At 43.8% G+C, this 22,717-nt stretch overlaps 1 protein-coding gene across 4 annotated transcripts in view; it reads right to left on the bottom strand.

Annotated features, from left to right (window-relative positions):
- LOC106582912 (cadherin-4) overlaps window positions 1-22,717 on the bottom strand; it is a 260,714-nt gene that overhangs the window by 79,031 nt on the left and 158,966 nt on the right. For all 4 annotated transcript variants that reach the window (XM_014166534.2, XM_014166535.2, XM_014166536.2 and 1 more), the window contains one exon: window positions 4,187-4,413. In XM_014166534.2, coding sequence (XP_014022009.2) covers window positions 4,187-4,413 — 227 coding nt within the window. The remainder of the gene's footprint in view (window positions 1-4,186; window positions 4,414-22,717) is intronic.

Here is a 22,717-nt window from a genome sequence, read left to right as displayed (position 1 = left end):
GGATGTGAGGACAGGACATTAGGAGGGCCAGGGATGTGAGGACAGGACATTAGGAGGGCCAGGGATGAGAGGACAGGACATTAGGAGGGCCAGGGATGAGAGGACGGGACATTAGGAGGGCCAGGGATGTGAGGACAGGACATTAGGAGGGCCAGGGATGTGAGGACAGGACATTAGGAGGGCCAGGGATGTGAGGACAGGACATTAGGAGGGCCAGGGATGTGAGGAAAGGACATTAGGAGGGCCAGGGATGAGAGGACAGGACATTAGGAGGGCCAGGGATGTGAGGACAGGACATTAGGAGGGCCAGGGATGAGAGGAAAGGACATTAGGAGGGCCAGGGATGTGAGGACAGGACATTAGGAGGGCCAGGGATGTGAGGACAGGACATTAGGAGGGCCAGGGATGTGAGGACGGGACATTAGGAGGGCCAGGGATGTGAGGACAGGACATTAGGAGGGCCAGGGATGAGAGGACGGGACATTAGGAGGGCCAGGGATGTGAGGACAGGACATTAGGAGGGCCAGGGATGTGAGGACAGGACATTAGGAGGGCCAGGGATGTGAGGACAGGACATTAGGAGGGCCAGGGATGAGAGGACGGGACATTAGGAGGGCCAGGGATGTGAGGACAGGACATTAGGAGGGCCAGGGATGAGAGGACGGGACATTAGGAGGGCCAGGGATGTGAGGACAGGACATTAGGAGGGCCAGGGATGTGAGGACAGGACATTAGGAGGGCCAGGGATGTGAGGACAGGACATTAGGAGGGCCAGGGATGTGAGGACAGGACATTAGGAGGGCCAGGGATGTGAGGAAAGGACATTAGGAGGGCCAGGGATGTGAGGACAGGACATTAGGAGGGCCAGGGATGTGAGGACAGGACATTAGGAGGGCCAGGGATGTGAGGACAGGACATTAGGAGGGCCAGGGATGTGAGGACAGGACATTAGGAGGGCCAGGGATGTGAGGACAGGACATTAGGAGGGCCAGGGATGAGAGGACGGGACATTAGGAGGGCCAGGGATGTGAGGACAGGACATTAGGAGGGCCAGGGATGAGAGGACGGGACATTAGGAGGGCCAGGGATGTGAGGACAGGACATTAGGAGGGCCAGGGATGTGAGGACGGGACATTAGGAGGGCCAGGGATGTGAGGACAGGACATTAGGAGGGCCAGGGATGTGAGGACAGGACATTAGGAGGGCCAGGGATGTGAGGACAGGACATTAGGAGGGCCAGGGATGTGAGGACAGGACATTAGGAGGGCCAGGGATGTGAGGACAGGACATTATGACGGCCAGGGACATGCACGGCGCTACACCGGGGCTAAGACGGCTATAGCCCCGTCACAAATCTGCGTAGCCCCAGTTCAGCCCCCTCAAGTGTTTTAGTATTGTAACATTTTTACATAAAGAAATATGAAAAAGTTAATAACCAGCCATTTTGTTCCCAATCAGATCCCTGGCTGCGAGGGGGTGTACCCTATGACGTGTGTGTTTGTGGTGGTGGTGGGAGGGGAGTCTGGTGTGTGTGCTCGCACACGTTAGGCTATGTTATGTGAGCTAACTTCTAGCTAGCTAGTCGCCCATCTCGCCCAGTTGCAATGGACCGTTTTCTGATCAAGAGAAGAGTGCGGGTAGGAATTCAAAATCCAGACCCTGTCTCCGCGGGGGCCAAAGAAGAAGAAGAAGATGAGTCAGAGGTGGAAAATCGTGAGCCACGATGTGAGGGAGCACCAGAGCAGTTTATCGCTGCTAGCTGCTCCACAGCCACCATTAGCTGCACTGTTAGCACAGCCACCGCTCCCTCTGATTTAAGCCAGTCACCTGTTGAAGAACCAAGGCGCCCTCTTCTTCGGCGTTATCCATCCACAAAAGTTGGACATGAGGATCGCTACTTCAATTGTAGATGGTATGAGGATTACAAATGGTTGGAATATTCTATTTCAAAGGACCGTGCTTTCTGCTTTGCATTCTGCCACTTTCAACGTCCAGGAAACCATGGTGGAGAGAAGGCGACATTTACCCACGATGGCTACCAGAACTGGAAGATGGCCACAAGTTCGTTCAAGACACACAACGCTAGTGTGGAGCATAAATATGCAATGACAGCGTGGAATGAACGGACTATTCAGAAAGAGTCTGGCTCTAAGTGATGGACATTCGAAAACAGTCAGAGAGAACAGAGAGTGTATGAGAGCAGTTGTGGAGTCACTGCGTTACTCTGCATACCAGGGACTTTCACAGAGAGGAGACATAGAAAACCACATGGCTGTCAGCCAGGGAAACTTCCTTCAACTTTTACAGGTCATAGGCAAATTCGACAAAACAGTTGCACAGAAAATCTCAGGTAATACTAGAGATGCTAAGTACATGCATCACGATATACAGAATGAAATAGTGTACATACCCTCGACTCAGCTACCTTGCCTGCCTGTCTATACACACAGAAAGAACCAAGGCCCTGGATGCCCAGAAGATTATACACTCATTTGCACTGAACCACATCGTCCTTCTATAAAACAACACTTGGTGAGTAACTGAAAGACCTTTTATTTATTGACAGCGCGCGCCTGTCCGGTGGTGGGAACATGATTCAATCTCGCTGATCTGGATGGAACAAGAAGACGCATGCATATTGTCGGCCAGTCGGCCCGACAAGTGTTTTTGCAATAGAAATATAATGGCTAAGATTGTGATGATAGCAGGCTCGTTTTACACCATGTGTGCACAGTGGACAGGCATAGGGTAAACGCACTTCTCGTTGTGGCTGCAGTGTGGATATTATTCATGTCATTTCTGACGTTGTGATAGCTAAAATTGAACTTCCTTATAAATAAGTCATGAAAATCAACAATTTTCTTAGCACCCCCACTTATTGGTCAAGCCCCTCCTTAGCCCCGGGAGAGAAAACATCCTGGCACCATGCCTGGCCAGGTGTGTGAAGACAGGACATTAGGAGGGCCAGGTGTGTGAAGACAGGACATTAGGAGGGCCAGGTGTGTGAAGACAGGACATTAGGAGGGCCAGGTGTGTGAAGACAGGACATTAGGAGGGACAGGTGTGTGAAGACAGGACATTAGGAGGGCCAGGTGTGTGAAGACAGGACATTAGGAGGGCCAGGTGTGTGAAGACAGGACATTAGGAGGGCCAGGTGTGTGAAGACAGGACATTAGGAGGGCCCTGTATAGGAGGACAGGACAGGGCTCTTCTAGCTTTTCTTGGAATTAGAGTTTGTATGACCAAATACAGTGGCTAACCGACATTAAATAGCCATGGGTTTAGGGTTGTAAAGGGTTCAAATATATGGAGCAGGCCAGAAAAAGCAGGACTCTGACCATTTGCTGCACGCCTTTTTGTTTCTGAAAACATTTTAGTGTTGGAGAAATCCCTTATCCTGAATTATACATTTCCACAATTTAGTTTTCATGGCTACACATTTAATGAAACAATTTAAATTACTTATGACAACTTTTCTACAGGGGATAACAGCAATTTTACACTTCGGAATCACGTGCTGACCAAAATTACACACTGCTCCCGGAAAGAAAAGTGTCCGGGAAAGTACCTAGCATAAGTTGTAAGCGATTCCCAACAAAAATGTATCAATTTAAAACATGTAACTGGTTTTCAGATTTTCATTTGATTGCTCAAACATAATTATTTCTTGTTCTATTATTGAATCTCTCTTGCTCCCACGACGTGGGAACATAATTACAAAGTGCTGCTACCACATCACCTGGTTCCCGAATGCCTCCCGAAGAGTGGAACATTAGCTCAATCAATGTCAATTATTTCATGCCCTCCATTATTGTGCTGGGAGGAGTGGGCAGAATTTTAATCCCAGCTCTGCAATTGCTTTACACAATTCTTGGACGTTTTCTATGATTAAAAGCATGACCTGGAGGGAGCATTAAGCCTCATACTATTCAACATCTTATTTGAAAAGCAATGTTTGTTCATGATATTGAAAAGCAGAACCTGAAATGATGTGGTTTTATATAATGTACTTGAGGATCATTGAAAACTGATCTTACCTGAGAGGCTAGAGGTTTTCAAGTGTATAAATAATGTCTCCATGCAATTGTACAACTGAGGTTCAGTACAGTCTGTCAGTAGCAGGGGTGTGTTGGTGTGTCTATACCTAAGGCAAACTTTATAACTTTAGCAGTGTATATATGTTTACCTGACTCACAGGAACAGAAGGCGGGTGGCCAGCCAAGGCCAGCTTGACCGTGGTCTCCCAGATATGAGGGTCATGACCTCTGCGGGCGGTCACCATGAACTGGACTGGTTCAGACAGGTTGGCCACCTCCTGCTCCGCGTACACCGAGCCGTCAGGACGCACACTGAAGTTAGGGTCACTGCTCTCGAAGTCCACAGCCTTGCTGTGCTGACAGTTGTCAAACTTCACTAGAGAGACACAGAGAGAGAGACAGAGAGAGAGAGGGAGGTAGGTAGGGACAAAAGAGACAGAGGATGAGGTGACAAATCTGGTGACGTGACTGCTGTGAAATACTGGCATAGCTTTTCCACCTCCCTAAAGACACATCTCTCCTCATCTTGTCTTCTGAGGTGAAGGCAACTTTTAATCTCAAACGAAACCAAAATAGATGTATGAAACAAACCCTTATTTCCTTGCGTTTTTGAGGAGAGACAGGGGTACATGGAAGCTATGTCAAATTAGTGCAGCACACTCTGAAGCACTTATGTCTTTCTCAGTCAAGATTCCCCATTCAAGCAATTACAATGAGCAATAGTTCCTCCCGCCAGCCTCCACTGATTTTGAGAGAGAGAGAGAGAAAGAGAAGGGGTGGAGATGGCATGGAGCACTTTGATATGGACACTGCAATGACAGATGACATCAAGTTGCCAGCTCAACCACATCAAATCTGAGGGAAAACTCCAAAGCTATGCAGACTGAAACATTCACTATCAATACCTTATCTTTTCATTCAGAGGAATAATCAAAGCTTTTATACTTTATTTTAGACTTGAGAATTTCAGGCAAAACACTCGGACATTAATGTCAAGTATCTTTACTTTTCAACATCTTGTTGCTGCTCACACAGACTTGGCATATGCCACCTCCAGAATTGAGTGCTGAAGCATTCTGTCATCGCCAAGTGTCCCAACAGAGTGAGTCATGTAGGTAGTGGCTTGTCAGAGATGGAGGGTATGAAAACATTCTCTCCTGTGGCCGTGCCACTGACGAATGTCTAGGCATCTCTAGTTAGCAGATGGTGCCATCACTGGCACCTGAGGGATGCTTCTAGAGCCCAGGTCTGTTTAGTGGAGCCCAGAGAGGGATAAGAAGCAAGCAGGAAATGAAACCGGGTCTCACAGCAGCATTCATCATATGGTATGACCAATCTGTAGCACATTGTCTGAGAATGGAGGTGTGAACGCTGCCGAAGTAACGGATATAACACCAACAGAAAAGACATGCACACATACACACACAATAAATGCAATAACAAGGTCTTGAGAAGGGAATTAAGTGTCCGTAAATCACCAAGGTTAAAAAGGCTCTGACTTATAATTACTGTTGGGCCAAATAACTGGTTGTATTTACTTACTACCATAACATTACTCCTGGTGGAATGGCTTTAATGATCATTATGATGTCTGCACATTGCTGGGGATAATAAGCCGCATTCTAGAAACTGTGGACTCCGGATGAATCAATATAGATATTTCATTTTCTGTGGTATTTCCCTACTCAGCCCTAGTGCTGCGCTGTTGCAGGATTATCTCAAGTTATCATAAAGGAAAAATATGCACGCACACACACACACACACACAAACAAACGCACACACACACACGTGCACACACGCGCGCACAAACAGGCGCACACACACAGGGTGCACACAAAGGGTGCATATAGCTTCCATCCGCTTCTTATGTTTAAAAAGGCTGTGCACCGATCTTATCTCTCAGTCACACTCCTGCTGCTGATAACAAGACACATTGATTTCATAAATCACCTAGGGAACAAATCGTCTGTTATGAGCTGGGGAGATGTCATTTTTCTAAATCCACCGTGAAGAATTCTGCACAACAAGCTTTTTATCAAGCCATCTATCCAATTTATCGCCCAACTTCCTGTCAAAAGATGCACCAACAGACTAATACAGCACAAAATATTTTCAACAACTGCGGCACCCATCACACAAATTAGGCTGCTATTTCACCCAGAGAGTAATTGTACGTGTAATGGAGGAACGGCAAACATCATTTGGACAATGTGTGCATCAATCTTACAGTAACAGACAAACATAATCCAATCCACCTTCTCTACCCTGGAAGGAAGCTATGCAGAGCACAGCAAGTCTCTTCCACGTGGAGAAATTCATATCCAACCAAGAAATGATTAACTGTTCACTCCTTCACTATTTGGAGGTTTCAAATGTAAGATCAGTCATGAGCAACGTCTCACAGTTTGCAGTAACACTCCGACAGAAACAACATGGTTCTATGTGAAAAACAACCAGTTTGGTGCCACAGCAAAGAACAGGCTGTATTGTGCCAATGGCTGCAATGTGCTTAAAACAGAACACTAAATGTTGTCATTTAAGCGAGTTTCTTGCGGCGTGGGACTTGGGAGGCTCACTGTAGGGGTGTTAGTTCTGAGGCTGTGTGTGTGTGTGTGTGTGTGTGTGTGTGTGTGTGTGTGTGTGTGTGTGTGTGTGTTAGCATAAGAAAGGCACAGGGTTCTGAGGGCACGTCTGTATCTGTGGCCCTGTGCCCCTGTGACAGCGGGGTGGTTGGCATGGGAACACACGCACGGCCTCGGCGGTGGCGCTGTGGTGTGTTGTTGTGACAGGCAGGCTTGGTCTCCGAGGGCACTGGGCCAGCTCTCTGCCCACCTGCTGACATACCAGGGAGGAGGGGACCCGCTGTGTTTACTGACACATCCAGTTAGCAGGGAACGCTACAAATACCATCCATTCAACTGTGACGGAAATAATCCAGGTACAGCGTAACAGATCTGGAACACAGTCAGATACAATGGAATAACCACCAATGCACCTCATGCCATCACACCATAGTGGAGACTGATTTACTAATACATCAAGCTGTGGGGGGGAAAAAGAGATAAAAGGATGATGAGACACAGAAATAAAACAGTGAGAAAAGTGAGCTTGAGAGACAGAGAGTGGGAGAGAGAGAGAGAGAGAGAGAGAGAGAGAGAGACAGAGAGTGGGAGAGAGAGAGAGAGACAGAGAGTGGGAGAGAGAGAGAGAGACAGAGACAGAGAGGGTGGAGAGAGAGATAGAGAGGAGGGGAGAGAGAGAGAGGAGGGGAGAGAGAGAGAGAGAGAAAGAGGAGGGGAGAGAGAGAGGAGGGAGAGCGCGAGAGCGAGAGAGAGGGGAGAGAGAGTTGGTGCATGAGAGGTAAAAGCATCTGTAGCTGGCCTAGCCAAGGTGTGAATTGAGCTGCTGCCAGGTGTGCTTTAAAACCTTTCAGAGCGTTCACGTTCAGAATGAATGAAGACAGGCCTCAAGTGTTTGTTTTCTCAGCAGACGTCCCTGAAGGTCAGTGAACCCCATGCTCTCCAGAGGCCGGAGCTGCCTTTATTAAAACCCTGCCGTCCCTCAGGTTTAATCAATGCTGCCTCCGGCCCCACTTCATCACGCACACTGTTAATCTGATTAAAGAGGGAGAATGACATAGCCAGAAGCTGAGGGGCATGAACTCACTGTGTGGAACCTATACAACAGCATAAAAGCCAACGAGATGAGATATACCATAGTCCATGTCTGCCCATTCTGCAGGGCTCTTATCTCAGTATGTAGGGCCTACTGTATGCACCTGGTGCTTTGATGTTGATCTCAGTGAGTTCCCAGCTGGCTGCTGTCAGGGTTGTTCTTCTCTATCAGTATGACATGTACAGTACAGTATGCATCTGAGGACGAAGGGAATCGCCATGGTTGCTGCTCCTCTAAGCTCCGGTAGGCATCATGGTGTATGTCCAAGTCTCCACCAGTCACCTCACACTTGACAGGCTCCACCTGCACTGGCTACGTTTGGCTCGGGTCGATGGAGCAGGGCCTTAAGGGCTATTGAACCAAGGTCTGCTCAGATTTGGACGTGTTCGCACGCACATGTGTGCGTGTAGAGGTTCATTGGGTTTGCACCAAGTATAACTCCTGGGCACAGTACAGCATCTACATGTATATTTGTGTGCGTGTGTGTGTCTTCACATAGAAGAGGACGTTTGGCAGGGTATGGAGGGCTGGTGCTGCGGGGGCAGTGCCATTCTGCTCTGATGCTCACGGTGTGTGTGTACTGGCACTGAACATTCTGTCCGACAGACAGAGCGGCCAGCGTGTCACAACGGCAGGACAGGACAGAGGGCGCAGGCAGCCGTGACCCCCCCAAACCCCCCTGACCTACGGAGCAGTCTGTCACCACTGACAATGGCAGTCACGCTCGGCGGAGCGATCAGTTCTATACCACACTGAAACACTGTTACGCACTACCTGATATACACTACCGTTCAAAGGTTTGGGGTCACTTAGAAATGTCCTTGTTTTACAGCTGATTTGTAATAGAATATCTGCATAGACGTACAAAGGCCCCTTATCAGCAACCATTTCTCCTGTGTTCCAATGGCACGATGTGTTAACTAATCCAAGTTTATAATTTTAAAAGGCTAATTGATCATTAGAAAACCACTTTGCAAATATGTTAGCACAGCTGAAAACTGTTGTTCTGATTAAAGAAGCAATACAACTGGCCTTCTTTAGACTAGTTGAGTATCTGGAGCGTCATCATTTGTGGGTTCGATTACAGGCTCAAAATGGCCAGAAACAAAGAACTTTCTTCTGAAACTCATCAGTCTATTCTTGTTCTGAGAAATGAAGGCTATTCCATGCGAGAAATTGCCAAGAAACTGAAGATCTCGTACAACGCTGTGTACTACTACCTTCACAGAACAGCGCAAACTGGCTGTAACAAGAATAGAAAGAGAAGTGGGAGGCCCTGGTGCACAACTGAGCAAGAGGACAAGTACATTAGAATGTCTAGTTTGAGAAACAGACGCCTCACAAGTCCTCAACTGGCAGCTTCATTAAACTGTAACCGCAAATCACCAGTCTCAACGTCAACAGTGAAGAGCCGTGATGTTGGACAAAAAAATGTTTTGCTTTTCTTTCAAAAACAAGGACATTTATTTTGAATGGTAGTGTATATACACAGCACCCTGGGGGTCACAAAACTGCCCCCGTATGGAATATTAGACTTACATAATATTAGATGTACATAATATTAGACGTACATAATGTTAGATGTACATAATATTATATGTGCATAATGTTAGACATACATAATGTTAAATGTGCATAATGTTAGACATACATAATGTTAAATGTGCATAATGTTAGATGTACATATTAGATGTGCATAATGTTAGACGTAAATAATATTAGATGTACATAATAGATGTACATAATGTTAGACGTACATAATGTTAGACGTACATAATATTAGACGTACATAATATTAGACGTACATAATGTTAGACGTACATAATATTAGATGTACATAATGTTAGACGTACATAATGTTAGACGTACGTACATAATATTAGACGTACATAATGTTAGACGTACATAATGTTAGACGTACATAATATTAGACGTACATAATGTTAGACGTACATAATGTTAGACGTACATAATGTTAGATGTACATAATGTTAGATGTACATGTTAGATGTAAATAATGTTAGATGTACATAATATTAGACGTACATAATGTTAGACGTACATAATGTTAGATGTAAATAATATTAGACATACATAATGTTAGATGTACATATTAGATGTACATGTTAGATGTAAATAATGTTAGATGTACATAATATTAGACGTACATAATGTTAGACGTACATAATGTTAGATGTAAATAATATTAGACATACATAATGTTAGATGTACATATTAGATGTACATAATGTTAGATGTAAATAATGTTAGATGTACATAATATTAGACGTACATAATGTTAGACGTACATAATGTAGACGACATAATGTTAGATGTAAATAATATTAGACATACATAATGTTAGATGTACATATTAGATGTACATAATGTTAGATGTAAATAATGTTAGATGTACATAATATTAGACGTACATAATGTTAGACGTAAATAATATTAGACATACATAATGTTAGACGTGCATAATGTTAGACGTACATAATGTTAGATGTACACAATGTTAGACGTACATAATATTAGACGTACATAATGTTAGACGTACATAATGTTAGATGTACATAATATTAGATGTACATAATATTAGGCATACATAATGTTAGATGTACATATTAGATGTACATAATGTTAGACGTACATAATGTTAGATGTACATATTAGACGTACATAATATTAGACATACATAATGTTAGATGTACATATTAGATGTACATAATGTTAGATGTACATATTAGATGTACATAATATTAGATGTACATAATGTTAGATGTACATATTAGACGTACATAATATTAGATGTACATAATGTTAGTGGCAGGTGCTAACACTGCTCAGGCTGCTGTTGTGTGTTTGTTTTCACCTCAACACAACCTTCCCTGTCCTCCCTCTCCCTCATCCACTTTGCTGCATTCTGCCTACCCCTCCCTCGCTTTTTTCTCCTCTCCTATTCCCTTCTCTTCACCACATCTCCCTTTCCTATCCCTCGCCTACATAATTAACCCCACATCCCCCTATCCTCCTCTCCTTTTCCCCACAGGCTGACTGTCACTGCCGCTCAGACATGCTTTAATGCAAACAGGCTGGCAGGACAAAGGCATCAGCCAGCCACAAACGGCAGCTACGTTAGATTCTCTCTTCACAGTTCACACCCAACCACTAACACACAAACAGGTCCCTTTCCATCTCAGTGTACTAGAGGGCATCTTATCCCAGAGATGGAACAGGATCCTTCCTGTGTCTCCCAGTCCTTCAGATGTTAGATGGTAAACCAGGGTCACACAGGAAGCAGGGTGAGACCAGCGTGATGCTGCAGCCAGACGGTAGTCCCAGGTTACAGCCCTAGCTGAGCCAACCATGGCATGTTCGGTGGCTGAGGGGTACAGGAAGGCCTGAGAAAAGCCTCAGATCCAGCCTTGTGTTCCTTTGTTTGGGCTGTGTTTATCTCGGTGGTGGAGCGGAGCTAAGTAAACATTTTGTCTGCCACCCTGCCGCTTCCATCAACCCAACAGGCCAATCAGCGACTCCCACTAAATTTGCAAATAACAGTGTTTGACTGGCTGAGAACAGAGAAGGAGAACAACACAGGGCCTGGTGATAAATCAGACACACTGTGACCAATGCAACACATTAACAGTCGTGGGTTTAGTTGAACTGGGAGAGTGGAGTTGCAGGTTAACAACATAAGGCTTGTACTGGAGCTACAGCACTTAGTATGGTCAGACTTGAAGAGGGAAAGTGCATGGCTGGACACACAACCTATCTATCTGTCCTTCTGCAGTGTTTGGCGCTGTGTTTGATGGCAGAGTTGATGCATCCTGAAGAATGCATCTCATGAAATTATATTTCTACATCCCTCGCCTCCCTTCTACAACCCACCAAAGTTGAATCCATCTGAATCTACTTTGATCAGAATGATGTATTGTGCTAAAGGGGAGGTTAAATCCCTTCCATTTACATGCTGCTGTGTTAAGGCACTGCAGGTACCTTTGCAATGTGACTTTTCTCAAAGTGTTTTGCGTCGCCTTAGGAAATGAAATAAATTCCTCTGCCTCTCGTTCCCTATTGCTTAACTAAAAGCCCACAATTTCCCCTCTGACAGTTCTGCCCATGACAAGGGAACCAACTGTGACTCAAGCGCTTTGGCAAGCTGATATGTGTGTGTGTGTGTGTACGTACGTGTATGTATTTGTGTGTGCGCGCGCGCATGTGTGTATGTGTGTGTGTATATGCTTGAGTGCGGTATTGTTATCGGAGATGCACAGTATGTGATATAACCAGGACTTCCTGTCAACAGCACCTTTAACAGAAATGGAATGTAGAGAGCAGAAAGTTTAAAGCATCTGACCGAGATCATATCCCATATTGCTCACAATCATCTTGGATTTTCCAATCGAACATGTTATTCATGTTGGCAAGATTCCAGAGTGTTCTATGTTTTATGAAGGCACCAGAACAAGGGTGTCACCATACTGAGCATCAGGAGTGACACAGTGCCTGAGTGGACACAGACGGTGTCATTAATCAAAGTGTGTCTCGGCAGAGTCCATTCAGTCTGTGCTGCCGGCCAATCAGGAGGCTTCTTCACCGGGCCCGCGGGCAGAGTGGTAAAGGTCCACAGATCTAGTCTCCTCTCTTATCTCTGCATTAGAGTCTCTCATGGGTACTGCTGGAGGAAACTCGGGGAACGAGGTAAAGAATGAGTATGGGAGGAAGGCAGAACGGATGCAATTAAAAGACTGGGTCACAGATCACAGTGCGAAGCGTCAATGTGATTTATACACCTCCTTCAGCCCAGGGAGCTTTCTGAGTGTGTGATTGTGTTTGTGTGTGTGTTTGTGTGTATGCGTTGTCTCTTATGAGCCATCCACAGCTAGGGGGCGTCAGTGTGTCTCCTGGGCCCCAAACACACACTATCCATCAGGTGCATTAGTGACATCTTCAAGGTTATGCTAAGAACTACTGATGCCCCACACCCAGCCCGACAGTTCAATAGAATGATCTACCTCTGCCTGGACCAACTTCAAGCACTGCAAAATCCAACTTGAACCTGACCCCAACCTGCTGAAAATACACACACCGTTTATCAATCCCATTCGCTGGTATTTATGGTCCCATTAAGATCGAACCAGAAGGGAATCTTAGGAAATAGATGCACTGTAGTAACAGTATTATTACCCCCCCCCCCCCAAGTCCCTAACGAACATGATGACAATATTAACCTACAGACACTGGATCCTACATCAATCAATTATCTAAATTCGTGAGACTCGTATAGCTCTCAGATCAGGCTGAGCATCACAACTGAGATTTAACACTAGATACAACTGAATGCTATTTTACAAACTCCACCCTAATTTCAGACTGTGTCAAGTGAATTTGGCACCGTATTTGCATTAGGGAAGTAACCAACGGAAAGAGCTGCCCTGATTGGACTGAGAGTGCCTTTAAAATGCTATCTTAAGACATGCATTCCCCTCTGACACAGTGCATACTGGACAAACAGAACTGCTCTTTTATTCCTTTCATCTGACTCCCACTCTGCAGAACTTGCCTCCAAGGCTTCCCCTTCAATTCAGCAGCACAGAGAAGTGCTTTATCAGAGCAATATCTTCCTCAAGAAGACACAGCACATAACTACCTCAAGGCTACATCACAGTGTCTGTTATCTCAAAGTACAATATAATAATATCACATAGCCATCAGCTACATGCTATGACCACAGCACGGGGCAATTTACAAAGAGCTACATATACACTAGGAACAGACTGGGGGGTGGGGGGGGTGATCAGGGGAAACAGAGAGAGGAACTGAGATACATTTACAGATAGCTAACTTTTTGGTTACTTGTTATCTGTAGTGCAAACAGCCACCAATGTGACGCCACCTTTCTAAACGTAAGATGCAGATACAGTGTACAGAAAGGTACAATCAACATTTCACTTTCCATATTGGCTATAAAGGCGTTGGCCAATGTGCATGAAGGAACACATCAGGAAGACATCAGCACAGACTAGCAAGTGTATAGTGTTATTGTCTAGTCCTCCTCTAATGGGTATTTTTAGCCAATCCTGATTACCCTGGAGGCAGGCTTAATAAATACTACAAGACTAAACATGGTCTCTCCTCCATCCCTCAGGGGAACTGGAACTGTCTTTACAAGGTAATCAGCATCTCTGTGTGTCTTTCATTTTCTCCCCCTCTACATCCCTCTCTTACTACCGTAGTGCTTAAGCCTCTCTACCCCCTCCTCTCCCTCTCTGATTATGAGCATGGCGTGTTCCCAGACATTCCTGGTGATTGTTTAGCTGCCGTGTTCAGCATCTTGATTTGATTTTGTACAATTAGCCTAATTAGCATTACAAATACACACTGAGACAGAAACAAAAAATGGCTGTACTCATTGAAGAACATATTAAAATGAAAAGGCAAATCATGTAGAGAGGAAATAAATAAATAAATAACCGACGAATCATGAGGTGTGCAACTACGCTGGTGCATAAATCTAGGATCAATAGCAACATACAGGTGGCGTATACTGAACAAGACCGCAATAGCAGATTGCAATGCCATGGGTGGGACTATGTCCTCAGCAACACTAACCCCTGAAAATATTGATGTTTGAATGAATGTAGAATATCTGAGCACCTACAGTATGTACTAGGAAGTGGGTTCCTATGTTGAACTGGGTATCAATGTCACGATGTACATACAGTATCTGATGAATAGTGACTGGCTGTGAGTAGAGTAATCAGACCAGGCAGATTTCTCCTCTCCTCTCCTTAAACCAGTGATTAGACTTAAAACAGATCTCCTTCATTATCCCTCACTCTCATCCATTATGCTCTAATCCTCCACTCTGGTTCCCCACGGCAACCCATAGACACGGGCCAACTATTTGTCTGAAACCCCTTGCTCTGGACTGGATGAGGAGAGACAGTCATTCTGTATTCTGCATTCAAGGAGATCAAGGCCACCTGAAGTCACCTACAGCAAATTGACTACTTGTCATTGACATCTATCTACAACTGTCCCCATTGTATGTTTCTTTGTCTTGAGGATGTAACTGATGTTATTACATCAAGGGGACTCAATTTGCATTGTGTCACTGTCTCCCAGCGGAAGTGCATCAGGTCTGTGGAGGAAAGTGACACTTGTGCAAATGAACGCCAAAGTAATATTTCCCTGCGATTCACACGTCCTTTTGTCATTTGGAGTTCCCATCTAAGATGCTAACAATACATGTCACCCCATTGATTCAGTGTATCATTATTATCCTCATGATCCTGGTACAGTCTTTAATGGGCACACAAAGAGGTCTCCCCCCCAGAATGCCTAGTCTATAGACAACAATTACATGCTTATGTAGGCACCACAAATATAGAGACAATATGGACATAGATTGTTGGAAGCCGGTTGCAGACGTTGCCATTATAAGGATAATTACACTCTAACCAATGGTATTGAGCCAGTAAGCTTTGTTCAAGTAAAAGCAGGAATCGATGTCGACTGATCTTCACCCCATGAGGAGGTTTTTTTACATTCAGAGCCAGCCTTGTAGTGTATACATTCAAGTGGACAAAGACATGCACACACATAACACCGAATGAAACAGACCAGATTATGGTCTAAATAAATAGAGCTATGTACAATGTCACGGCCAGGGACAAGGTAACAACATACACTACCGTTCAAAAGTTTGGCATCACTTAGAAATGTCCTTGTTTTTCAAAGAAAATGTAATTTTTTGTCCATTAAAATAACATCAAATTGATCATAAATACAGTCTAGACATTGTTAATGTTGTAAATGACTATTGTAGCTGGAAATGGCAGATTTGTTAATGGAATATCTACATAGACGTACAGAGGGCAATTATCAGCAACTATCACTCCTGTGTTCCAGTGGCACGTTGTGTTAGCTAATCCAAATGTATCATTTCAAAAGGTTAATTGATATTTAGAAAACCCGTTTGCAAATATGTTAGCACAGCTGAAAACTGTTGTCCTGACTAAAGAAGCAATTAAACTGGCCTTCTTTAGACTAGTTGAGTATCTGGAACATCAGCATTTGTGGGTTCAATTACAGGCTCAAAATGGCCAGAAACAAAGTACTTTCTTCTGAAACTCATCAATCTATTCGTGTTCTGAGAAATGAAGGCTATTTTGAAGTAAGTTGCTAAGTAGCGTTAGTGCAATTCCTAACTAGCATTAGCATAATGACTGGAAGTCTATGGGAACAGCTAGCATGATGTTAGCATTGTCTTGCAAAATTACCTTTATACCGGACAGGACGCAGAGACATACAAATGGAATCCACAAGCTTATCTGACTCTGCCAAAATCCCAAACTACCCCTTTAATGTGATGGCTAGATGAATCTAAGAACATTCAATAGAGTCATATCATTTTACTCTTAACAATAGCTGACTGTCTAAACTACCCTTAAACAACCCTGAATCTCGGTCTGTATAAGCAGATATTTGATCACGTAAACTGACATTTTAAGAAGAAAAAAATGGTCATACAAAGTACTTGACTCGCAGCAAAAAAAATCTGAATTTATTTTTACATCAATTTACTTTGAAGTCAAGGAGGACCGTTCCAGAAAATCCAGACTAATACATTTGCAGCGTGCTTTCTACATATCTTCTTCAGAGTGTTTGATCTCTCCCTCTGACAAACACTGAGAAAATGTTGAGATCACAGAGATAATGAAAGGAGAGGATTTGGACAAGGCCCTCTTCTAAGTTCACTTTGGTGTCTCAAGTGAAGTTATCAATGGAATGCAATGTCACACTGCTCTTTTAGCCGTTCACATATCACGGGCCATCTCAGACCAGATTTAAAAGCATAGAACCCAGGTACTGAATTTAATGCGGTACAGAAAGCATAGTCTTTAATATATTCCTATGTATGTCTTTATTATGCATGTCATGGCTATGGAGGCAAACCAATTTCCCTGTGACATTAATAGAGTATGATCTCCTACAATCATTCCTTACCCTCCAAACCCGTTTCCCCTTCTCTCCCATGAGAGCCAACCCACCTCCCAGTCTATTATCATAATGATCTGATACACTCCTGTGTGCTGGTGTGTGTTTTCCCCCTCAGTGCTCTGGTCTGCAGTGTGGCTTATTTTCTTCTTCAAATGCACAGGCACAATAGGAGGGGATTGGCTCCTCTGGTCAGCTATCTCCTGCCTGGGAATAGGAGACCTGTCTCCCTGGGCTATGGCGCCAAAACCAATATTCTTATCACCACTGGACTCTTACCGCAGTATGGAAAACCCTTCAAAGGTCAAACGTGTGTATCTGTGTGCATGTTTACCCCGTCTGTCTCTCTCTCTCTCTCTCTCTGTATTTTTTATTAACTGATAAGAAATCACTTTTATAGACCTTCTGATAAAAATATATTAGCTACTAATGATTGGCGAAGTCAAAGGGATCAGGTCAAGTTCGGAAGGTTACGCTTGTTATGCCATCACACGACCAATACTGAGCAATTGCTTGGTGTTTTTGTATCTGATGCTACATAGTCATGAACTTAGAATGCTCATTACTGTAGTTTCATGGCTTTAATATCAACATGCACTTTGAACCATTACCAAAACTACTGCCATAATCTGCAAGAACAAATACAACCGTACAGCATTGAGCATCGCAATAGGCAATAAGTCTGCCTCAGCTCCATCTGCAGTATGTCTCATGTAGAATGGCTATGCATAAATCTTTCTCCTGCATTAGGCAGAGATTTGACAGAGAGGTAGATGAGGACATAGAGTACGTTATGAGGGATGGTGGCAGCAGTTCCCGCAGGCCATGCCGCCGTGGTACTGCATCGATCCAGCCACCCGAGTGCACAGCCTTTTGGCTTTGTCAGCACTGTTCAGCACACCTCAAACTCTGAATGCTTCAAAAGCTCAAAGGAGAGAACATTTAGGAAAGAAATGCAGTCAGGGTGTGGATTCACACACCAATCTCGCATAGGCTCTCATTTTGTTTTACTGTAAAAAGTAGCCTTGTTTTGAGTAGCCTTGTTCAAAATGAAGGCAGTATTCAGAACTCCTATCCAGAACCTCTCCTTTCCCTCCAGACATCCCATCTGAATCTGCTAATCAACTGAGCTCACCAAATGAGCTTCCAGGGGAAACAATCCCTTCTAATCCAAAGATATGTTGATTCAGGTGGCATCATAGTGGATGGCTCCTGTGAAAGCATTCATGCCAAACACAGTGGTCTCACAGGGGCTCTACATATCTATAATAGAGATTCACAACTAGTAGTTTTCATACACCCCTGCTAGTCACTCATTGGCTTTATTTAGAAAGTCCCACCCACCTGCTTGAAATCAGATACAAAAAGGTAAACCCAAGAATCCGAATCAGATGGCAGGATCAGGGTAGCCTATACTCGTAATACGCTTCACAAAGAGACTGGAAGGCCGTGGCCTATTTGCTTGGAACCAGAATCTAATTCAGAAATGGAGCAACTGACCCTTATAAAAATGTATGTGTGTGAGAACGTAAACAGTAGCATTTTCCTTCTCAACTCTGTAAAACTTCACTTTCACTCCCCACTGTGTAAGAAAAAAGCCTTTGTTCCTGCCATAACTATTTGTGTGTTCAGCAATACCCGGGTACAGAAAATCCATTAGGCACGATTGCTGTGCTGGCATGGTAACTGTTTAGGAGGCTAAGCAAATTTCCGCTTATATGAGACTGAAATTTGCAAGGTTGTCAAATGTGAAAAGACATAATAATACCACCCTCATAAGTTAGGGCTCAATACAACAAGCCTGGTCTTTCTCAGGTTACACACACTTCCCTCCTCAGTCATCTCTCTTTCCCAGAGGAGAATCTGCTAAGGGTCTTAGATATCTGCTATCATATTCAATCTATTTCTCATCCAAATCTCATTTTATCAAAATCGTGTTGGTAAATCTCTTTTCAGACCTTCACAAGGTTAATAAATAAACAGTTTTAAACCACAAAATAATGCGGTGAAAGGACGGGACCACTCTTTCTAAACCAGTCAATATAAAGATGATAAAAGTGGAACCAGAGCACACTATAGCATCACACAGTAGAATGACAAGGCATTTTTCTCTGGTGGGCTCAGGAGAATAATAAACATTCGGGATGAGTATTTCCGATGAAAAAGATTGGTAGGAAATGTCAAGTCGACTGTCATTAAAGACACACTGACATTTTTATTCCGTCTTTTAAGGCAGCGATTCCATCTCTCCTAACAGAGGCCCTAATCGCTCTCCCTCCTCAAAAGACTGAAAGAAGACAGATTAACTCCATTACTCTTTGACTTTACTGAATAAAGGAAACAATACATTTCTCATTTAACTCTAATCCTGTGCCAGGGCTCTGGGGGAGGAATAATGCTGGCGGAAGGAGAGATGGAGAGATGGAAAGGCTCTGAATATGAATTCTGGAGGCAGCATCCATGTTTGCTCATCTTTTTATTTTTTATTTTTAAAGTGCAGCAGTGGAGCGAGAGAGAGGAAGGAGGGAGGGAGATGGAGAGGAAAAGCAAAAGAGAGAGACACCGAGAGAGACATATAAGAGACATGATGGAGTGACAGAGAGAGAGCGAGAGAAAAGGAAAGTGGAAGAGAGGAAGAGAGAAATGAGAGAGACAGAATGATGTTTACAGCTACAATATATCAGAGTCAATATGCAGGGCAAAGCCCTAAAATCAGGAGGCTGCAGAAAAGCGGCTTCAAAGCCAATATATAGCACAGAGCATCAGAGCCAGCCTAGTGGATGAAACACACACTGACACATGCAGACCCAGTGTTGTTCACGCATCTATCAAGACATGGAGTGCACAACCGCGAGAGTGAGAAGGAGGCAGCTTGTGCATATCCGTATACTGAGGGCAGGCTTGTGTGTCTGCAGCAGCATTGGAGAACACAGTGAACCCCTGGAGCTCCTCCAGTGAGACCCTAAACAAAGAGCTGTCAGAATGCAGGAGAGAGCTGTCAGAGCCAGGCCCCAATCCTTTAAGCGCTGAGCCTCAGTCCCTTCTACCCCCCCCCTCTCACTGTAAAACTATGACTAACTGTGTCAACTCCTCAATGTCTCCACGCTGTCTCCCCTCGTCTCTGATGCCCTCAGCCAGATATAGACACGAGAGAAAGTTTATGTCCAGTTTTTGCTTTTGTAAACAAGGAGAAGAAATCCCTCGTAACTTATGTATTCCCCAGGATTTCTCAGCATCCCTGACACATGCCAGATTTAGTTATAGCTTTCTTTCTCATTCTTTTACTTTCTGCAGAGTGAACGAGGAAAGGAGGGGAGGGAGGAAAAGAGGAAGTCACGAGGAGAACAGTGTGAAAGAGAGATACAGGGATATTGGAATTGACTTGACGGTCTGAGCACCATTCCTGCTCTTCATTCTGTGGTGTTACGGACTCATTAAAAATGCAGGTTCCTCTGATGAAAAGAGCAGACGTGGCATTTTGACTGAGGTGGAAAGGAGCCTCGTATCCATGGCTTCCATGCGTGCTGTAGCTGCAGAGGTGGTGAGAGTGATGAGTACAATACACAGAGAAGCCTCAATTACCAGGAAATGTCAGCACGGTGAAGGGATGCATTTAATATGATTTTACTGAGTTACAGTTCATACTACGAAATCAGTCAATTTAAATAAATGAATTAGGCCCTATAATATGGATTTCACATGACTGGGAATGCAGATATGCATCTGTTGGTCACAGATACCTTAAAAGAAATGGGCTCACAATGGGCCTCAGGTACTCGCCATGGTATCTCTGTGCATTCAAATTATCATCAATAAAATGAAATTGTGTTTGTTGTCCGTAGCTTATGCCTGCCCATACCACAACCCAATCCACCACCATGGGGCACTCTGTTCACAATGTTGACATCAGCAAACCGCTCACCCACACAACGCCATACACGCTGTCTGCGGTTGTTTTTGTTTTGTCATAATGCGGTACTGTGCGTAGATTGATGAGGGGAAAAAAATATTTAATCTATTTTAAGTCAAGGGGTCTGAATACTTTCCGAAGGCACTGTACCTCAGACCATTGAGGACAAAAATGTTCAGGACAAAGTTCAGTAAAATGTGAGTTTTGTATGCGTTTATACATACAGAACATCCGTGTATATAGAACATCCATATGCAGTCGCTAGTGATAGTCTACACACCCCTTGCACAGTCTTCACATTCTACTGCCTTAAAATTCTATCTTAAAAAGGGAATACAAAATAGATTTTCCCCCGTACCGATCTGCACAACCTACTCCACATTTTAAAAGTTACAGAAAAATGACAGATTTTCTTTTTTATGGAAAATGTTATGTCTTGATTGCGTATTTCTTCACGCCCCAGAGTTTATACTTGTTGGAAGCTGATTTGGCAATCATTTTGCATAAGGTTCTACCAACTTTGCACAACTCTTAGGGCAACATTTATCCATTGTTTTTGTCAAAATTGCTCAAATTCAGTAAATTTGTCATTGATAGACAGCAATATTCAAACCTTGTCTCTGATTTTCAAGCAAATTTGAGTCAGGAATGAGGCTGGACTACTCTGGAACGCTCAACACCTCTTGGAAAAGCCATTCTGGTGTGCCTTTGGCATACATTGTTTTGTAATTATCCTCTATCCTAGGTTTTCAGAAGGCTGAGGTGGGTTTTCCTCTACATTTTTACCTGGGCTTTGCTCCATTCATATTTATTTTGATCCGGACAAGCTTCCCAGTCCCTAATGGTGACCAGCATAGCCATAACATGATGCAGCTACTGCAATACTTGAAGATACAGAGGGTTCCACTCTTTCGTTGTATTGTATTGGATGTGAGCCAAGACTGTAGTTTTTAATTTAGGCCAAAAAGAAAATGTATTTGCAATGTTGACTTGCAGTATTACTTAATGGCCTTGTTGTAAACAGAATGGATGAGTGTTTTTTTGTTGTTGAATGCAATGTTGTTGATCCTCACTATTTTCAAGTACATGTTGCCCTAAGAGTTGTGCAAAGTTTGTAGAATCTTATTCAGAATGATTCACAGCTGTAATGGCTGCCAAAGGTGCTTCCGCCAAGTATTAACTCTGGGTTGTGAAGACATACGCAATCAAGACAGCTTTGTTTTTTATTGTTTTTTCATTCATTTGGAAAACCTTTCTATAATTTTTCTTGCACTTTGGAAATGTGGAGTAGGATTTGTACAATTGCAGAGGGGTGTGTAGACTTTATGGGGGGAAGCCATACGTAGCACGCTATATGGTCTCCTTCCCCGTTATTGACTTTCACGGCGTAAGCCAGTGTAAAACTGCATAAGCCCCATATGAATGGGATTCTGTGCTGTAATACAACAGGCTCCAGCGGATTTGTGGAAATAATCTACTTGCACATTATTGGAATAACACACTGAGCTTCATCTCCTAGCCCGTCTCCCCAGTGCACATCTTATTTGCGGGGTAGATACACATGGTTTAGGCATGTAAATTGAATGAGCCTGTGAATCCATCTAGTAAAGTACAATAGATCAGACCAAGGCTTTGTGTGGCCTGTTGAAATCACCAAAAAATATTGGAGAGATAGCCGAAGTTGTTTATCCTGGAAATGTGATGTAGAATGGCACAGAGACTGCTGTTGACCTCTGCTAAGCAAAATAAAGTAAATAGTGCATTGAGGGAATTGTAAAATGGAGGTTGTGTCTGTGCTATGGGCCTGTATAATACAAACCACAGACGTAGACCCATTAAATGGTTCTAATTCAAAGGGAATCAAAACCACTGAACATTTTGGAGAGTTGCGTGCTCACCTCAGGGTTGGTAAACACTTATGTTGAATCACACATTATGCAGATGCAGTGGTGCACTGCTGGAGGTTTTTCTGAAACCCCCATTCAATAACTGAGCACTCAAACGTAATTGCAACTAAAATACCTGTAAATGCCAAGGGAACGGGTGATGCTGCTGGGCCAATGGAGACAGCAGTGGAGACAGCAGTTT

This window comes from Salmo salar, chromosome ssa22, assembly GCF_905237065.1.
Source record: "Salmo salar chromosome ssa22, Ssal_v3.1, whole genome shotgun sequence".
NCBI classification, from domain to species: Eukaryota; Metazoa; Chordata; class Actinopteri; order Salmoniformes; family Salmonidae; genus Salmo; species Salmo salar.
This window is presented reverse-complemented; position numbering and strand designations above follow the sequence as displayed.